The sequence below is a fragment of the Stegodyphus dumicola genome, chromosome 6, assembly GCF_044657685.1.
Source record: "Stegodyphus dumicola isolate Sdum_Otavi_A_Nest chromosome 6, ASM4465768v1".
NCBI lineage: Eukaryota > Metazoa > Arthropoda > Arachnida > Araneae > Eresidae > Stegodyphus > Stegodyphus dumicola.
Window position 1 is genome coordinate 43,830,016 of NC_140773.1, and position 13,248 is coordinate 43,843,263.

Genomic DNA, 13,248 nt, shown 5'->3' on the forward strand with positions numbered 1-13,248 from the left:
TAGAGATGAAACAAGATTAATGAACTGTAACTAAAATTTCTAGAATCAAAAAACTGTGTTTAAAATATTTCTAAATTAGTTGCGTTCTGGCTAATTTGCATTGTGGATTACATAGTTAATCATCCTTTTTAAATTACAGATAAGTTCTTTCGGGGAAAATGAAACTTCCTTCAATGATACTCGTAATTAATCTAAAAAAAAGGTTCAGACCATAAAGGAAGAGAATATTATCGCATTGCTTGCGTTTGGAATAAAGAAAAACACACGGAGATGCTCGTGCCAGGTATAGGAAAAATAAATTACGGTTTCAGTATCCTGGGCAATCGATAATTGTACCTTTCCTTGAAAGATAGCTCTTCGGAATCAGTGTGTAATAAGGTTTCGTAAAAGAAAAAATCGGCCCACACATATCCAAAGACAGAGATTGTAAAAATATTCAAAACGTGTTGGGGAGACTCTTAATCCATGCTTTTCCGCTGAAAATTCAATACTGATTTTTTTTTTTTTTTTTTTTTTTTTTTTGGTAGAAAACGTTACCTCTTTTACCTACGCATACAGGTTGGCGGAAGATAAAAATGTACTGTTTATTCTGATGCGAGTTGCGATTAAAACCTCTGTCAAGAAAAAAGTATCTATGTTCTACGAAATTGATAATTTATGAGTGTCTTCTCGATATTTATAACTTAAACGAATTGTTTTCTAAAAGTACGCAAAATATTCCCACGTAGTCTCATACACCACTGAAGCGGCTGTCATGATGATTACGTTTTCAAAATCATTTGTGGAAGCGCTATTTACGGATTCCGCTGTCTGAGTGTTACAGCCGAAGATCGCTCTAAGCCTGCGAGCCGCAATTTGGCTATATGTTTACAGAGTTTAACAGAATTAATAATCAATACTTTATAAGTTTGTAAATGTAATTGTGGTAAAAGTAAAATGTTTCGCAATACAATGTACGATGGCATGTACAATGTAAAAGCGGAAACACAACAGGTAAGAAAAAGGAGAAAGAAACGTTATTTCAATCCCTGAGAAGAAAAGATTTATAAAATTTATAAGAATTATTCGAAAGAACGACTAGCAGCTGCAACTCGCGTGTCACGTTACGACGGATCTCATTTAAGAGACACAAATTGACTTTCGTCAATAGTCTCGCCAGAAACTTAGCAAGAAAAGATTCGAAAAGTATCAAAATTGAGCATGTGACGTCAAAGATCTCGTGATATTTTTGCCATCATCGTAAATTCAGTCTTAGTGTCTGATGCCGAGAATATCGAAAGGTGATGCAGAAATTTTCACGTTACTCTTAATTGATACTTTAATCAACAGACTAGCTACTGGCTAAAATTTTGGAATCCTACTCACACTTTACCAAAATATTAAAGAAGGCAATCAGTCACACAATTGAAAACGTCAAACATTAATGTTAAAAAGTGAGTGTTCATGCGCTCATTAGATACCAGCGCAGGACTGCGAGATGCCAATTTAAGCAAAATAAATTATTACTTTTCAGTATAGATACATTTTAATTAATGCATTTTATTCATACGTAATCATTCTATAATATATAAGAAAACTTTTAAGGTAGCAGAATGAAATAATGGAGTAGCAAAAATTTGCAAAATTGCATAGACGTAAATTTTAGTAGTAAATGTTTTTCAAAAGTACCAAATTTAAGAAAAATACTGTTGCTGAATATCTTGTCACCGGAATTAGGCTCACTACTGTCGTAGTACGTGACATAACTGCCATTTTCCAAAGTGCACATCAATCACTTAGTCGTCGTTGTCATAAATATATTGCAGGTGGTGGTCGTTCATTAAAATGTGTTTTGAATATCAAACAATATTTCTCGTAAATATGATTAGTTTTCTCTTCTCCACGTTTCTCTTTCTCCATGTTCTTTATGCTTTGTTTTCGTACTTACACTTCACATTTATTCCACATACTAAATTAATCATATTCTATTACCTCTAAAAATTGCACTCATCATTTCTGTTAAAATCCTCACAAGTTCACCATAACTTGTGTTTAAAAACTTAGAACACCTAAGGCTTTTCCAAGTTTTTGTTAAGAACTGATTTTTTTTATTTCTGCAACATACTTTCTCCTATTGCACCTCAAATGTACAACACGCTTACGAAAGAAATTAATCAGAGCATTAAACATTATAAGCAATAATTAATTAAACAAACAAAAATAGAGAACAGCTGCCTATAACTCATTTGCCCCGAATCATACAGTTTTCTTTTAAATCGTTCTGCATGCATTCTAGGGCCATCGAAATTGGGACAGGAAAACATATTGGGGTACGTTATCAAGCACTCACATAAATAATTTGATCTTAGATTGAAATTAAACAAGTAACTTGCAAATTTATTGTGATCAGATAAAAAATGAGATACTTTAAAAATAGCAAAGAAAGACTCAAAATTCAGTCTATGGTTAATAGAAGGAAATATTTTTTTGGTGCTAGCATTACAATATGAATTAATTTTTTCATTATATTTAAATAAATGTTTCTTATAAAAGAAAGAATTTTCAATAACTCTTTGTAATTCATATACTGATGTCGATGGGCAAATTTAAAGCAACTTTGTAGAGACGTTGTATTTTAGAAGCAGGAAAAATGAAAAATATACAACGCTTTCGTCGGGAATCGAGCCACGGACCTCTGGAATACGCGCCCAGCGTGCAGACCACCACACCACGAAGGCATGCCAAGAAGGTGGGAGAAATACTTTATAACTTTCGATAAGAAATCAACTCTTTTATTTCCATAAATTCCATGATGGCGAAAAGAATATCAATTCCTCTTTTTTCTAAGTGAACTAAGAGCTAAGAAAATTTCGATTATAAGTTTGTCGCTGCTACGGATATTGGGCTTTAATAAAAATAAAACATTATTTATACTGGTTGATTTTACTCTAGTCCCACCATAGATGTGAAATGAAAATAAACATATACATCTGAACCATACGACAACGATTTTCAAGCGACCCGAATTTGCTTTCGTTATATCCGATTCAATAAAGTAGATTATCTAACAAAAATATAAAAACAATGACTTTGCATTCGTATGAAAGAGAATAACAAAAAAATATATTCGAATTTATCTTCAAAATTTACGTAAGATATGATGTGGTTGCCAAAGGAAGATTCAATAACTTTTGTTAAGAAGATAATAATAATAATAATAATGCAAAAACCGTATTTCAGAGGATTGAACTTGGAGAGCATTTGTACGCAAAACAAAAAATCAACCGTAAGGATAAAATACTATTTTCTTTCCCTAAAAGACATACCTCTCCCTCTCTCTCTCTATACATATACATACATACATACATACATGTAATCGTATAGACTAAGATGTAAAGATGTAGCTATTGATACATAATGAGCAATATACTTGGCTGCAGAAGCAGATTAAATATTTTTTTTAAATTTTAATTGACATTTTTGGCCACAATTCACTTGGCACTCAATCGAGCCTGATTCATTTACATTTTCTGTAGCTTTGCGGCAATAAGAGAAGTAGCAATCATCGGAGTGTAGAAAACAAGCGTATAGTTATCCAATATGGAAGCTTATTAAGAGAAAAGTTTCGGTTCCAAAAATTTTAGTTCCGAGTTACCTACATCATCATCGTTACATAAAAATGTATAATATGAATTAATATAGAAATGGCAGAGTCCAGAAAAAGTTATGAAGCAACTGCTATTTTTAGAGCAGAGAGGGGAAATAGCCAAATTAAAATGAAGAATTAAGGGGCTGTTTTTAATTTAAGTTGTAATTTTGATTTATATATATTTTATCTTACATATGTACGCACATATAGGTGTGTTATTGCAGGTATCATCATACTGTTCATATTGTTTAGCATAATCATACTGGGCATAATTTTTCACTTTGAATTGCTAAGTAAAGCCATGTAGAAGTAGTTACTCAGTGTTTCATAACTCTCTCAGCCAAAAAAAGACCATGAGACAAGGAGTTTTCTTTTCTTATACCTTTCAGTTCTCATCTTCAAAGATAATTCACAATTAATTGACTTTTAAGTGCGATGTCCTTCATGGTATTCGAAGAGGTTCTGATAAGAACGGAAAAAATTTCCGCTGAACATCAGAATAAACATTGAAGTACAAACCATCAAAGGGATGTTATTATTGATTATTTAAATTATTATTATTATTTAAACGCAAATGAATTGTTTATTTTAATAACAAATATATGCTGCCAACGTTTCAAGAAACGTTATGTTTACTTTAGGATTCCTGAATTGCTGACTAATAAAACTATTCGAGATTACACCTCCGTTGAGTCACGCTAAAATCATTAAATAATCAACAATTAACTTAAATCTGCTAATTTTATTAATTACTATTGATTTTTATATATTAATGCAGAACTTTATTCGCCTCTGTTAATTTAATTTTTTTCCTACAATTTAAACTTTTTTTCGCATTTCTATTTTACATTCCATAAAATGTTTGCTTTGATTGTATAAATTCAATTTATTTCATTAACTGCTTTATGCATACATATATATCTAAAGCAGGGATGTCAAACTCATAGGTACACCTGGGCCAAACAAACAAGATTTAACTTTAGGCGAGCCGAAAAAAAAAAAAAAAAAAAAAAAAAAAAAAAAACTGAAATGTTTCAGATTTTAAATTACGTCCAAAGGGGCGTTTTTTAAACGTTTTGAGTGTTACCTTTATTTATTAAATATCATGTTCTTTGCACTTAAACCATAAAATTCAGTTCAAGAGCAATATCGCAAAATAATGTTAAATTAAGCATATCTTTAGAATTTCCGATATACACAGTCTCGCGAGCTGGAGATAAAAGTATTTTTTTTTCTATATAACGTTGCCATTTCTCGCTTTTAAAGCATTGAGTTTGTAAATCAAAAATTCGTTAAAGTTTTACAAAATATAAAATTTATAATAAAACAAATTCCAAATTTGGGATTTCAGATGCCCATATTCGCAGTAGGATTTCGTCATTCAAAATTCGATGGCTCTATGTACCATTGTTTTATCACAATGCGAGAAATAGACAATCATTTATGCAGATTTTTCATTATTTAATTTCTTCAAATATAATGCAGGACTCTAACATTTTGTGGCAACAGTTTGAAAAGTGAACCGACGTTTATGAGTCCGACGCAAAATCGCAAAACGAAAACAATAGTCCTTCAGGGACAAAGCCCCTTTGGACTAAAAAAAATAATCAATATTCATAGAAACGTAGATTTTTTTCGAATAATACAATAATAAACATATATATATAAAAGAACAAGAAAAATTTAATGTTTACGTCCTGATACTTGACATCTCTTCTCTGCTATTATCTTTCCTATTTCGGGAGAAATTTTGTTTGCAGTGATAACTTTCAACTCTGACCCAAGGTGAGCATCATTAATACGGTTTCTAATAGGAGACTTATTACCTTTCATGACTGAAAATAACTGCTCGCACCGATAAGTGCTATCAAACATGGAAATAATTTCAAATGCGAATTTTCGAGTATTTTCAAACATGGCTGGTAAATATTTGTAAAATTCAGGCACGCCCACTTCAATGAATTTTGCTTTCAAATTTGAGTTGCATTGAATCTCGATCACCTCCATCTGCATATGGCTGGGTACTGAGTCAATACTTATTGAGAAAATTCTAGAAAACAAAAAAACTGGTCTTCGAGGGAACTAAAATCATTAAACCTCGTTTCAAATTCAGTTGTTAAATTTGCAATTTTTTCTGCGTATTTTTGATACGAACAAGTATCATCTAAACTTGATTTGTTCATGCTGCACGTCGGGAAGTGCGTCAAATCTTCATTTTTAAGTTGTTTTTCCCAAAGAACTAGTTGACATTTGAATGCTTTAATTATGTCAAACATGTTCGCAATGATATGATCTTTTCCTTGTAACGATAAATTTAAATCGGTTAAGTGTTTGGTTATATCAACTAAGAAAGATAAATCTTGTATCCATAGTGGATCGTAAAACAAACTTACGTCTTGATTTTTCGTTTTTACAAACTGACATATTTCTTCTTTCAAATCCCAGAATTGTTTGAGAATCTTGAAGCAAGATAACCAACGTACATCGGTATATATCGTACAAAACTATGATTGGGAAACTGAGACCATGTGTTCGGCCACATTCGGCTATCGGGGGATGCGTACAAGTTCTGAGTGCACGTGTTCCCCAAAAGCCGAAGGTAGCTGAACGCAAGCTACTCACACGCATTTGTAATTTAAGTAGTGTGTGTGTCAGCTCGCTGTGAGTAATCTAAAAACACTGAATAAATTATCGTTAATTACTTAGCAGTAAACATTTCATTTTTTTCTTCGTCGATATGTTATTTTATTATTATATATTATTATTTGTCGATATATTGGCCGGGCCGCAAAAATATTTGTTGTGGGCCGAGGGCGCGAGTTTGACATCCTTGATCTAAAGTATTGATTTAATTTTAGTAATTAAATTTTAGTAATTAAAAATTTAGTAAATTAGAAAAAATTGCAAATTTAACAACTGAATTTGAAACGAGGTTTAATGATTTTAGTTCCCTCGAAGACAATTTTTTTTTGTTTTCTGGATTTTCTCAATAAATATTGACTCAGTACCCAGCCATATGCAAATGGAGGTGATCGAGATTCAATGCAACTCAAATTTGAAAGCAAAATTTATTGAAGTGGGCGTGCCTGAATTTTACAAATATTTACCAGCCATGTTTGAAAATACTCGAAAATTCGCATTTGAAATTATTTCCATGTTTGATAGCACTTATCGGTGCGAGCAGTTATTTTCAGTCATGAAAGGTAATAAGTCTCCTATTAGAAACCGTATTAATGATGCTCACCTTGGGTCAGAGTTGAAAGTTTAATTTTAGTAACCAATTCCTACTGGATTAATCTGTATGTAAGAAACATCATCAGCAGAAGACAGGACTCTGCAAGAGAAATACTAAAAGGAAAACAAAAATGCATACTGTTTGCAGCAGATCTTTTAAACGCCATTTATAATCCATTTCCAATGGTGTTTACTCCTCCACGATTTCTAACGCGCTCTTTTATTTCCAAAACTGATTTAATTTACGTCACCAAATGAATTTGTTCTCCAGATTAAAAATGCTCAAAATTACAGGTAAATTGTTGTTAGTATTATTACTATTAGTAGTAGTAGTACCAGAAGTGCTATTAGTCTCAAACATCACATTTTATTCGTGTCATTTCACAAATGTGTTTCAAAGCGTAAGCTATTTGTCTTTCAAGTTTAATAAAAGAACTCAGCAAGGAAATCAAAGAACTCTTTCAAGTTTAATAAAAGAAATTTGATTCCATTGGATATAAAAAATATGCTCCAGGTGCCAATTTTTTTGCTGTTCAGCGAAGGGTAAGCTGTTTTTTTAACTTAATTTATCTCTTATTCATTAGCAAACTACGCAGTTTAAAAGCAAAAACGCAGTTCATTCATTACTTACCGAGCGCCGCCTGAGATAACCACTGACCTGACTTTGTTGTAAAAGTCTTACAGTGTCAATAGTCATCCTGGCAGAAGGGAATATTTCCTCCGTGTAAAAATATAAATATAAATATTACATGGGCATGCAAGGCCTGTGTATAAGCATAGATTTGTTGATTACAAACATTGTCTTGTACAAGTTACATATAATACTTACATAAAATCATGACAGCTATGTGTACATTTAAACGTTATCTGAATTCATATTTACAATACTTTTACTGAGATAATCAAGTTAAACTTGTAATTCATTTACACATTGCCTGGATTTTCAATATCATTTAAACTGCTGTACAATATTATTTTTATCAAGTACATACAAACTGGATACTAATATGCTTACATTACAATAGTTTTGCTCTTACAGTCCTGTTATTATTCTACTGGGTGAGCTATTTTTCTAGTGTTGATTTTCAGTTGTTGTAACTACTGAACCCATAAAAATATGCTAGCTGGATTTATTGAGAACATCACACACACACTTACACACACACACACACACACACACACACATATATATATATATATATAACTGACAATTTTAAGCCAGTGGCCGACTCAGCCACTACCTATTTGAAAAGTATTTCAAATAAAAGAAGGACAAAGTGATTCGATGCAAAAAAAGGTTCGAAAATATTGATCTCGAACCTCACTTTTGCGTAGCCCTTCCGTATGTAAAAATATACGGCAGCACTTAACATTCTATCGGGAATTCTAAAGATATACTGTTTTTAAAAATTTTACAATTTTACTACTCAATTTTATATAGCGTAAGCCGAGGAAAGGGATATTTAATAATAAAATTAAAACTACGAATAAAGTTGTGTGTGTTGGAGTAAATCCAAGAGCAGTGTAATAAATTACACGCTTAGTTAGAGCATAAAATATTTTAACAAGGCCCTCTGATGTGAAATTAGAATCTGAAACCTTTCAGTATTGTACATTTTTTTAATTATTAATAAATGCTTTCTTTTAATATGGGTTATTCTTATTTTCTTCTATCTTTTAATTGTGCTCGAGTTTTGAGTTAAGGTGTGGTCCTGCGTGATATTATCTCTATTACTCAATAGCTGACTGTATAGATTTTATGCCCATTAAGTTATTTACCTTTTTTCTTCCATTAAATAGGAATCATGTTTACCAGACTAGAATTAAGTCAAACATTTTTCCTAAGTAAACTACATTTATTACGATAATAATTGAACACTGAACATAATGTTCCTGACCAAATGAGCTTATTGTCTGAATACTACTGTTTGAAAGTACAAGTACTATACTTTTATCGATTGCATTACGTACTATTCTTTTTTTGTGTGTGTGTTTGTTTTAACTAAATTAACCATACACATGGTTCCTGGTTTATAACGTGATTAACTATTGTCTGTTTATTGTACTTCAGTCTCTAATTTAATTTATTACACTTTTGTAATACTTATGAGATGAAATTTCGCTTTTTTCTAAATATTGCATGTTCTTAGTAATTGAGAGATAATATTCCCTTATTCCAAAAAATACGTTACTTTAATAATGTATTTTTTGGTATTATACATTATTTTAATAAATTTTACTTATTCCAATTATTATATTTCTTTCTCATTAAATAAGAAAAACTTGTTTAATCGAACTACCATATCTTTTTAATAGTTACAAGATAAGTATTCAATTATTCGAGCTGTTATATTTTCTTAAGAATTGCTTGTATAAATTTTGCTAGTTCCAAATATTAAATGTTTCTAATAACTACAAGATAAAATTTCGCTTGTTCAAACTATTGCATCTTCTTTCTAAATACAGCACAAAGATTTTATTTATTTCAATCATTACATACTCTTAATGATTACGAGGAAAAATTCTCTTTTTTCATCAACTATATATTCCTAATAATTAAGATTAAAACATTCACTCATTCTACATACTATATTTCTTTTATTACAATAAGATAAAACTTTTCTTGGTTTACTGAATTTTCTTCCTTAATCTAAATACTACATTTTCTAAATAGCCTTGAAATAGAAATTTAGTTATTTCAGTTACTACATTAATAAATTCAACTCAAAAATTAGTTTATATATTCTTAACAGTCACGAGCGAAAAATTCTTTTTTTCAGACTTTTGCGTGAGTAGAACTCAAAAATTCGCTTATTTCAGTTATTACATATTCTTAATAATTACAAAGAAAAAATTCATTTTTTACAACTATTACATTTTCTTAATACTTATGAGATAAAATTTCGCCTTTTCTAAATGCTATATTTCTTAATAATTACGAGGTTTTCTTATTTCAACTACTACATTTTCTCAATAACAAGAGCTAAATTTTCTTAAACATTACTGATAAAATTTTGCTTATGAAATTGTATCATAATAATATCTGCGAGATAAACACGTATTTTATTTTCTTATTAATTATGAAATAAAAATTTACGTATCCCAACTATTATATTTTCATTTGTAAGATAAAAATTCTATTATTCCATCTATTATAATTAGAAGATGAAAATTACTCACCTTAGCACATTCAGAGTTTTGGGCTTCTACGCTTTTACTGATCTCTGCAAGCTCAGATACTGTTCTTTTGTGTCTTCGTTTTCCACAGAAAATTACACTATGACACCAAGAGTTCTCTTCAGAAGAACGGTTTTCCTTTCTGGAAACCTTTTTTAATTTGGGCTGTTGAACAACTGGAACACTTTGGTCCTGTTGGGCTTCATTAGAATTGCTAGATGCCATGATGAATCTCGAAATATATTAAAGCTCAATACAATGATATATATGAAACCTTTACGTTATATGTTTATATTATTATATCGGTTTATGGCACCACATATTTTTGAGTTACGCGAAAGGACAATAGTAACTACTTCAGTGTATCAATTTTTAATGGTCGTCTATTAAAACTACGGTAATATAAAATTTACTACTTAAAATATATATATGTATAGGTACGCCTCCTCTCAAATACAAAGAGATATACAAATATCAGTATTGTGTCTCTCCGGATGTTTTAATGAAATGTTGTAAATATGTAAAAATTAGATTGCTTGATATGTTTCTGTTTCCAGGCTAGCACGAAATGTGACACTGAGATGTTATTTCACCCCACGAATCACTGTCCTGTAAATATTAATGAGGTACACCTTTTAATCTATCTTTGAAAGAATCTCACCAAATAAATCAATCACTGTTTTGTAAATATTAAATGAACTATTTCTTTTCTCTCTTTAAAACAACTTGACCGGATGAAGTAGCACTGTATTTTAAGAGAATTAACTCTTTAAAATTGCGAAAACATTTTTTAAGCTGTGCAAAGTTCTACTTTAATATAATAGATCATTCTTCATATTTTTCATCAGTAATGCTGTTAAAAAGTGCTCTGTAATAAAAGGTTTTCTTTGAATATATGCAATAAGCTCGTGGATGTTTTAAAATATAAGCCACTAAAACTTAACTAACTAACTTCCTGATATATTAATGCTATATATTAATTCTAATTTTTACTAGTAGTGCAAAGATGTGAAAATATACTTTTCCCGAGAACTAACTATGTGCAATTAATACCTCAAGTTCTAAGATGAACTAGTATTATTCCAAATGGCCTCTAAAATACTATGAAAAATATAACCATTTGATATTAACAATGTGCAGTTAAAATTAAATTCAATCAAACAGCAAATCACATTTACAACTCCAATTAGAAAATGGCAGGCAATTTTTATAAATAAAAACTTCTGGGAAGTGCCCTTTTATCGCTTTTTAACCGTGCGACCCATAATTTTAGAATGCCCATCAACTTTTTTTATAAACTAAGGGCTGAAGTGCCATTGTACTTACTCTCAGTGGCGAAATATCATCACGCATTTTGCAAGACATAACTGCAAATAGATCTCTTCAAAACATTAGCTGGATTTAATCTAAGACATGCACGGAGTATTTTTTTCTAAAATCTGAACCATATGTGTTTGCCTTTTAGTTTTCAAACCTTTTTCTTTTTCGAAAACTATTTTATCTGATAAATCATAAAAAGTTGACATTAACGAGTTCGTAAAATTATTTCTACATCAAAGCATTTTTAGCTTTATACAGTTGGTAAATTTGTATTATCAATTAGATTCAATAAATCTATTAAAATTACCGATGTGATTTATCCAAGGAATGCATATTTGACAAATCATTTCAAGTTTACAGCATGAATTTTTAAGTTCTTCCCGCAGCTATACATCTCTACGCAGTTGTATTTGATTTGTATACGAGTTACGGGTAATAAATCTGTTCGAAATGGCAATTCGGTTTATTCCAAGAAATGCACTGAATTTTTCGCCTAAAAGCAAACCATCTTCTGTTCTTCTCTTTTGGTTTTAAAAATAATTCTTTTTTTCAGGAAAAACGTTTCATTTCCGTCCACAGCAGATTATATTTCTTTCCACAACAAAACAGAACATCGAAATTCTTTCCACGGTTTCCAGCTTCATGCAGTTCAAAATTTTGTTCTCCAGCTAAATATAATTTCATCTAATTTTACGTTACAGCACACATCTACCTAAACCAAACAAATGCTCGTTTACACTCTATAAATTTACCGAACACAAATGCACGCTTTAGTTCACAGATTCTTGTTAGGGATCCGAACGTAGAGTAAATGCAACTAAGTTGATTGCTTGTTCCCAAACGAACCGCATCTGAACGTAGCGGGAGGTACAGAGAGGAGCGACGGAGAGAGAGAACGCACGCAAGCTTTTCCAAGTGAAGCGACCACGAGCTTAGGTTTCGGTTAAATTCTTCAAAACACAAACCAGGTGGCTCTGTCGTGTAAAAGGCAGGTAGGAGGTCGCAGACTGTAATATTTGGCCACTTATCGCTCTCGCGACCACTGGCCACAACCGCAACTGAATCGACGAATAAACGACCTGTCATAGAAAGCTCCGTTTATTTTTATGACAGTTTACGTGCGCGTGGTGGTTTTGTTTTTGGTAATTTTCCATTAAACGTATTGCGCCTTATACAGGTGTCGTTTAGGTTGTGATATATGAGTTCCCCACCTCTTTGGTCAGTGAAAAAATTTGGCTTCTCTTTTTTATTGCTTTTGTGATGAGCAAAATCAATCATGTTAGGCAGTGCTCGTAGAAATAATGTAACAGGACTCTTTCGTATTTATGGCATTTTTTATAGTTTTTATGTAATAATTCACTTTAGCGATCATAGCCCAATCACGAAAAGTCAAATAAAAACGAATGGAAAGAAAATATACACGCATTTTCATATACTTATAAGAAATGTTATAAATATTACGTTCGGGCGTAATTTATTTTTATTATCCCCAAATGGCTGTTAGCCTAAAAACACGATTTTGCGTTGACTCACTTAAAATATCTTCAAATGAAATTGTGTCGTGTTGATTTACTTTAAATTTATGCAATGAAGTTGCGTTGCTTCATTTTTCATTCGAATGATCTGTTGCGATTTGGGAAAATGTAAGGTACTTATCTTTCAGATGATACCTTCCTGTTATTCATTAACAAACTAAGCTGTTTAAAAGCAACAGATGCAGCTCTTAAAAATATAATTTTTTAAAATTTTTAATCGGATTGATTTACTAAATAACAATATTAAAATTAATACAGACCTCCACAAAGTCTGAAATTGTTCAGATTTTAGGTTTATCAGCTGAGATTATCGATGAAGATGGACAGATAGCGAATTATTTTATAGAATATTAG

The 13,248-nt window shown here is 31.1% G+C and overlaps 1 protein-coding gene across 1 annotated transcript in view; it reads right to left on the bottom strand.

Moving 5' to 3' along the window:
- Positions 1–12,292, bottom strand: part of LOC118194093 (uncharacterized) — a 152,420-nt gene extending 140,128 nt beyond the window's left edge. Inside the window, exon 1 of the mRNA XM_085818263.1 lies at positions 10,043–12,292. Coding sequence (XP_085674389.1) covers positions 10,043–10,264 — 222 coding nt within the window. The 5' untranslated portion in view covers positions 10,265–12,292. The remainder of the gene's footprint in view (positions 1–10,042) is intronic.
- Positions 12,293–13,248: the final 956 nt, after the last annotated feature.